Source organism: Phoca vitulina, unplaced genomic scaffold, assembly GCF_004348235.1.
Source record: "Phoca vitulina isolate PV1807 unplaced genomic scaffold, GSC_HSeal_1.0 scaffold1394, whole genome shotgun sequence".
Lineage (NCBI taxonomy): Eukaryota > Metazoa > Chordata > Mammalia > Carnivora > Phocidae > Phoca > Phoca vitulina.
The window spans coordinates 1-7429 of NW_022591081.1; the positions used below are offsets into that span (position 1 = coordinate 1).

Genomic DNA, 7429 nt, shown 5'->3' on the forward strand with positions numbered 1-7429 from the left:
TCTTCCTCCCTCTTCTCCCCTCTGCCTTCCTCCCCCTACTTCTTCCTACTCCCTCCTCCCTCTACCCTCCTCCCCCTCCTCCTTCCTCTGCCCCCAGCTGACCTCTCCACCTGTGCCTCCAGCCGCCTTCCCAGCCTGCAGACTGACCTCCACCAGGAGGTATCAGAGGCCCCTCACTGTCTACCCTGCACCCATCTTCCATTCTCCACCAACACTTCTGCTTCCTTCCTCCTGTCTTGGTGAATGCCACCTGACCCCCCAAGTAAGAACCGTGGCCATCCCTGACCACGTGTCCCCTCTGGCCTGTCTGGGCATGAACCCAGCCCTGCTGCCCCTGCTTCCGAGTACCCACTCTTCAGCTCCCTCTGCAACCACAGCAGAAGGCAGTTGGCCACTCCCCTTCCCCTCTCCTCTCCCGAGCCCGCAAGGCCCTGTGTAGTCCGTGCCAGTGCGCCCCGTGCCCCCTGCTCGCAACACAGGCACGGACGGCCGCCGTCAGGCCCCAGGTTGGGGTGGGGGTGGGCTAGTAGCCAGCAGTGCGGGTTTGGAACCACACAGCCAGGCTCACGTTCCTGGCCCCTGCTCGCTACCCACGTGGCCTGGGGCTCCTGTCTGGACTTCTCTGTGGTCCGTCGTCCTCATCTGCAAGACGGGGCTGAGAATTGTCCTGCCAAAGCGTGTCAGCAGACTGAGCGAGCCTGGAAACCGGCATCGAGTCCTTAGCCATCATTCCCTCATCCAGCAATTACCGATGGAGTCAGGGGCCTGGGATCTGTGATCAGGCTGCCTGGTTCCCGTCCTGGCTCTAACTCGTACTTGCTGTGTGACCCTGGGAATTTAGCGAACCTCTCTGGGCCTCTGGGTAAAGTGGGGCTGACAAGCCTGTCGAGCTCCCAGCAGGCAGGCAGTGCTCCCAAGGGCCTGCTGGACCGATTGTCATTGCTCTTGTTGTACCTGCCATTACACCCCGAGGCCTGTGGCTAGGTCCCCGCACAGGCTGGGTCCGCATGGAAGCCTTGATTCCCTGTTCCTAACTCCGGCTCTAGCCATTAGCCTGTCCCGGCAACGTCACCCCGCCACGAAATTGTTCATGTTGGACCTTCTGCCTTCTGTGCATTTTGAGCCCCCTTTGGGAGGCCTCCCCCACTCAGAATAGATGCGCGGGAGATGCGCCCAGCACAAGCCCCTTTCCCGCTGTGGGGGTCTCTCGTACCAGGCGGTGACCTCGGAGCCGAGGGCCGGGTGCCCTTGCCCCGTTTCCCGGGCCCTGGCATGGACGAGGTGGTGAGTGGCTGGGTGCCAAAGGAAGGAATACCCGGGATGGCCTGCAGTGTGACCTGGGGCAGTCACCTTCTCTGACCTCACCCCCGGATCTGTCACCTGAAGCAGGTTTCCTTTTCCCTGGAGCTGAAGCTGGGGCCTGAGGAGTCTCCACATTAAGGCAATCAACAATTCCTTTGCAAGTCCCCAGTCCAGCCACAGGGGACCCAAAGCCTAGCAGGGGTGTTCGCAGATTTCTCCCTTCCGGAGCCTTGATGCTTCTCCTAAAATTCACGAATTATCTGCATGTGACCCCGGGTCAGTTTGTGGCTCCCAAGGAGCAGTTTGCTCAGAAATCCCTCCTGGGGCTACTGGAAACCGGGGCGAGTAGGGGCGAGGATCACTGGCAGAGTCGGTGCCCCAGTGCACCTGCCCGGCCGTATGCAAAATCCTTTGACATTTATGAACAGGGTCCCTGTGGTTTGGGGGGAGGGTCCACACTGAAACCCCTCCAGACCACAAACAGCAGAGGTGCTTCCGCAGGCCGGCCCGCTGTTCTCCCCGGGCCTGAGGTCTGCAGCCCACACACGGGCACATACTGGGTGGCTGACGAGTCCAGTAAGTCTACAACTGAGGACTTGGGGGAATCATACTCAGCTTTGACGCTCACAGCAGCTGATACTGTTATCGTTCTAGACTCTGCAAAACTCTGTTCCAAACACGTCATTTTTATTTTTCCTGAGTCACCCAAAGGAAGCATTATGTACATACATACACTCATACATCAATATCCCTAGGTGGTCTTTTGGGGGACTGGGTGGGATCGATCAACAAATAGGTTTTTGTTTGTGGGCATTTTTTAAACCTTTTTTTTTTTTTTTTTAATGCACTTTAGGCTATTCTAGATTTTATTTTAAATTACTTTACCTACCTAGTTGGTGTTTCTTGAACTTGATCCCAAACCACCCAGGGTCCCTGCTCGGGCAGGCCACGGCCATACACGTCTAGGTGAGGTGGCCCCCACAAACCGACCCGTACCTTTGCCCAGCTCTGATATTGATGTGAGGGTGGTCCTACGATCATCAGGCTTAACTCCTAAACACCCTCTTTGGGAAACAGGCTGCCCTGACTCCAGGCTTCTGTCCATCTTAGGAAGTGCTTAATACATGTTCGAAATTCTTAAGGGCTCTTTGTTCAACTGGGAACTTGACATCAGCATGACCCCACGGAGAGCTTGGTTTATTCTGCTGATTTCCCACGGCAGGATGTCTGGACCATGCCCTCGGATCCTTCGTGTTAGGACCGGAGTTCAGCTGTGCCTCTGACCGCTGAACCTGGGCCCACTTTAGGTCTCTACCGCTCCAGCAGCACACACAGGAGAAGAACCAAGTTCACAGACACACAAAGCTGACAGACCTCCTTAATGACCTGCCACCCTGAGCAGATAGTTTATCCTGTCCAGTCTATAATCTGTTCTGTAAACATGTCCTGGACTTGCCACAAAACCAGCACATTTTGGACTGACGCACAGAACTCTGTCTAGGTACGATTTGATCCCAGCAGACCCACCAAAGGCTACTCGGATTTAATACTCTGACTGGGCTGGCCACGCTCCCCGGAGATATCACCGGAGGTTGGTCCAGGCTCCCCAGGATTCAGCCACACTTAGAAGCCCAGGCGCTCCCCGAGAAAGTGTGTCTACAACCAGGCCCTCACATCCAGCCACCAAGAGTCATAGCAACGATCTCCAGCCCTCCCCATTTCCTGCATGTCATTCCACTGAAACTCGAAATTCAATTATTCTGCCAACCTTGCCATCCGCCCATCTGCCGTTTCACACGGATAACCAGTAATCTCTAGATAGAGATGCACACTCAGGATTTGCTTGAAAAGCTGGTAGGGGGAGAAAGTTTGCTCTGCTCTCTCCACACTCAGGGAAGGGAAGCCTCACAACGCACAAGGGACCAGCACCAAACTAAAGAACATATTTTATTTTTAATAAAATAGTGGAGCATGAAAAATATCATATATTACAAATATACACAAGCAGAACAGCTCTCCCCTGGGGTGGTGGGGAGAATCAACTAGACTTGTCTAGTGCTTCTTGAGCTATTCATGGAAACCATTTGTTTAACAATAGAAAGAGTCAATAAGCCCTTTGGATAGTTTTGAATGATCTTTCTCCCCTTCCCCCCCCCCCCCTTCCACAAATCAGTCCAAACGTGTATAACATTGGCTTGGTTTCCATTAAAAAGCCACAAAATGTAACACTAGAGGGTTTCTGAGGGCTGGGCCTCTCTGTGCTTTTGTTGAGATTTCTTTTGTTGTCTTTATGTACAGCAAAATACTTGTTTCTCTTTTCATTTCCACGGAAAGAGGGAAGAAATGTATTGCACATTGTTTGCATTTGCAAATGTTAGGTTTGGAAGTTTCTGTCTTGGAGAAAGACCGATTTGTGAAGGCTAGAGGCTGGAGTCTATTTTAAGTGACTCCAAATCCACTGGAGTGTGTTAAATCGTCAGGGCTCCCCTTTCTCCCTGTCTACACCGAAGCTGCTGTCCCACACACAGCCTTCCTGGGGGTGGGCCCCAGGGATGGCTCCTCGCTGGAGACCCACTTTACCTCTCCCCGCCCCCTCCCCATGCTACCAGCAGAAGTTCTTTAATGTCCAAAGAAGTTACCTCTCCTCTGACTTGTAAATGGGTAGCAAAGCCAACTCAAACACAGGGCTATGTATTTATGGAAACTTCTAAACAAAAGTTTTCTTCTGGGGGCTGAATCAACTACTTGACCACAAATTAGTTACACGAGAGGCTACTTAAGTAAGGGAGGAGCTCTCCTTCTGGAAACAAAACAAAACAAGTAACCTGGAAGCACATTTTTACTTTCAGTGTATCACAGCATCCTGAATTTCAGGGTAAAAACTTTTTTCTTTTACTTTTATTTAAAAAAACAAAAAACAAAAACAAAACCAACCAGCCAACCAGGAAAAGCACCACGTTTTGGCTCTGACTGCCACGGTATCCTGTCTGGGAAAGTTTTCCACTCTGGCCTTCCCTCCCTGCCCGCCCCCCACCCCCACCCCCCAAGGAAGTTCACACACAGGTGGGAGACTGGGCAGGGATTTCATATTTTCCAAGATGGGTTTTTTGGGGATGCTGGGCTTTTTTGTAAATCCCACTGTTGGTGATCACACTGGCGGGTTTCCTCCTGCTCTTCCTCTTGAACCTGCGGCTGCAAACGTTCTGCCAGGACTGCAGGGTTTTGGACGTCCAGATCCACATCCCGCTGGTGATGCCCACCACCAGCAGCATGAAGATCTTCACCATGAAGATCTCCACGGCCGGGATGGACGCGGCCATCAGGCAGTCCAGAGTTTTGGTCTGGTTGTTCATTTTGCACTTGTGCTGAGTGGCCAGGATTTTCCAGTACTCCATGTTGAGGCGCTCGTAAAAGTAGCAGGCGATCACACAGGTGGCCGGCACGGTGTAGAGCACAGAGAAGACTCCGATCCTCACCATGAGCTTCTCCAGTTTGTCGGTGTTCTCCCCGCCCGTCTTCATCACCCTCCGGATGTGGAAGAGCGCCACGAAGCCGGAGAGGATGAAGGAAGTGCCGATGACGAGGTAGCAGGTCAGCGGGATGAGCACGAAGCCGGTGAGGGCGTTCACGTCCATGCTGCCCACATAGCACACGCCCGTGAGCTCGTCGCCCGCCACCCTGCGCATCACCAGGATCAGGATGGTCTTCACGGCCGGGATGGCCCAGGCCGCCAGGTGGAAGTAGCTGCTGTTGGCCTCGATGGCCTCGTGGCCCCACTTCTTGCCGGCAGCCAGGAACCAGGTGAGCGTGAGAATCACCCACCAGAGCGAGCTGGCCATCCCGAAGTAGTAGAGGACGAGGAAGACGAGGGTGCAGCCCGTGCTCTCCAGCCCCTCCTGGATGACATAGAGCTGCCCGCTGTCCCGGTCGCACGCGATGCTCTCGGCGCCGGCAAAGAGGCGGATGATGAAGCCCACCGAGTAGACGCAGTAGCACATGGAGAGGAAGATGATGGGGCGCTCGGGGTACCTGAAACGCGCGGGGTCGATGAGGAAGGTGAGCACGGTGAAGGCGCTGGAGAAGAAGCACAGCACAGCCCACACGGCCAGCCAGACCACGGCGAAGCGCTTGTCGCCGCGGCTCCAGTACACGTCCACGCCGGGCGTGCAGAGCGGCGCGCACGCCGCGCTCTTCTCCACGTGGTGGAACTTGCCCGGGTTGTCGCAGCTGGCGCGCCCCGGGCCCGCGTCCCTGAGCGAGTGCTCCTGCGCGCCGTGCGGCCGCTGCGGCCGGAAGAGCGGCGGGAACAGGCCCGAGCCCCGGGAGGGCTCGTCCGAGCCGTTGTTGGGCGCCTCCATGCACAGGTAGTTGGGGTCGTTCTTGTTGGGGAGCTTGCTGCAGTCCAGCGAGTCGGGCCACTTGAAGTTGAACTGCTCCATGATCGGGGAGCACTTGAGCCGGGCCTGCTCGCACATGACCCGGCAGGCGGGGATGGGGGTGGAGACTTGCTCGGTGCACATGGGCGCGTACAGCGAGCACAGGAAGAAGCGGAGGTGGCCGTGGCAGCCGTACTCCACCAGCGGCGCGAACTCGTGGAGCTGGATGGCGGCCTCGCGCTGGTTCTCGTGGCCCATCAGGTTGGGCATGCGGGTCATGTTGTAGCCGATGTCCTTGCACATCGGGATCTCGATGGCTTGGCACTTGCCGTCGCCCGGACGCTCCATGTCCATGGAGCTGATGGCGGCGCACGAGCCCATCACCTGCAGGACCAGCCACAGGCGGGGGCCCGGACGCGGCATGCTGGCGTCGGAGGTGCCCCGGCGGGGAGGTCCGCTCCCCTCAGCGCCGCCGCTGCCCAGCTCGGGCCGCGGGCCCCGGCTCCCCGGCCCCGCTCCGGCCCCCGCCCATGCCCGCTCGGCCGGCCCGAGCGCTGCGCGCCGCCCCCCGGCCTCCGCCGAGCTGGGGGCCGCGTGGGAGACGCAGCAAAGTTGGCCAACGATACCGGGAAGCGCGACGGGCCCCGAGCTCCCCGCGGCGGGCGGCGACTCCGGCCGCAGCAAACTTTGGGTTCTTCCGCGAACGCCCAGGTGGCGCGTCCGGGAGGCCGGCGGCGCGGGCGCACGGTGGCCGGCCGGCTGGCGGCGGCTCCTCCCTCCCGCGCCGGCCTCGCCGGGCCCGGCCGCAGCTGCTCGGCGCCGCGCGTCCCGGGCGGAGAAGACGCGCAGAAGGCGAGGGGGGAGCGCAGCCGGGCGGCGACAGGCCCCGCCCCCCCGCGCGCGCCCCGCCCCGCCGCCGCTTTGCATGAGAAAGCCGGCCCGGCGCCCGCTCCCGCCGCCCCGCCGCCCCCCGCGCCCCCGCGCCCCGCCGCCGCCGCCCCTGCGCGGGGAAGCCCCGGTGTCCCCGGCGCCCAGGGGCCCGCGTTGCCGAAGTTCGGAGACGGGCCGGGGGAGCGGGCGGGGGTCCGCGGCGGGGGGCCGGGGCGCATCTTCCCTCGCCCTGACGGTGGGCCCCGGGCGGGGGGCTTTCAACGCGGGGTGGGACGGGCGTTTTACAGCCCTGGCCATAAAGTGGCCCCTCGGCTCGTAGACCTGCCCGCGTCTTCCCGAGGCCCGGAGTCAGCAGGCCTGCGCTCCGGCTCCCGCTTCGGGGAGGGCTTCTCTTTGAAATTTCAAAGAGAAGAGCGCAGGGCAGGGGGAGGGGCTCGGGAAGCCAGATTTTAGGGCCGCTCCTCGGAGGTCTCCGCGGGGAAGGCGGGGAGGGGGAGGGGAGGACAGCCTCCTGGGGCGCCTGGGTTGTTTGTGTTTTTTTTTCCCCCCCCGCCTCGGGAAGTGGGGGCTTGGCTTGTGTAATGACCCCCGCCCCCGACAAAGCCGCGGAGCGTAGGGGCCTCGCGCCAGGCAGGGCTGGTGATTTCTTCTAGGCGGCTGAGTTTATTTATTATGGGAAGTCATTCGCTCGTCGGGTATTTATATTATTTGGCGAGTGATCTGCCTGGCCTGCGCCCTCCTAGGCTGCAGACCCGTAAGACGATGCGGAGCTGGGGCTGGGAGGTCGCGGCGTCAGCTCGCGCGGAGGGTCCCCAACTCCTCCGGACCTGGGGGTGGGGGCGCGCACGCCACTCGGTTTC

The 7429-nt window shown here is 59.2% G+C and overlaps 1 protein-coding gene across 1 annotated transcript; it reads right to left on the reverse strand.

Annotated features, from left to right (window-relative positions):
• Nucleotides 1–4355: 4355 nt before the first annotated feature.
• LOC116629551 (frizzled-10) lies at nt 4356–6101 on the reverse strand. The gene has a single exon (XM_032399811.1). It carries the CDS (start codon nt 6099–6101, stop codon nt 4356–4358), a length of 1746 nt encoding a protein of 581 aa, XP_032255702.1.
• Nucleotides 6102–7429: the final 1328 nt, after the last annotated feature.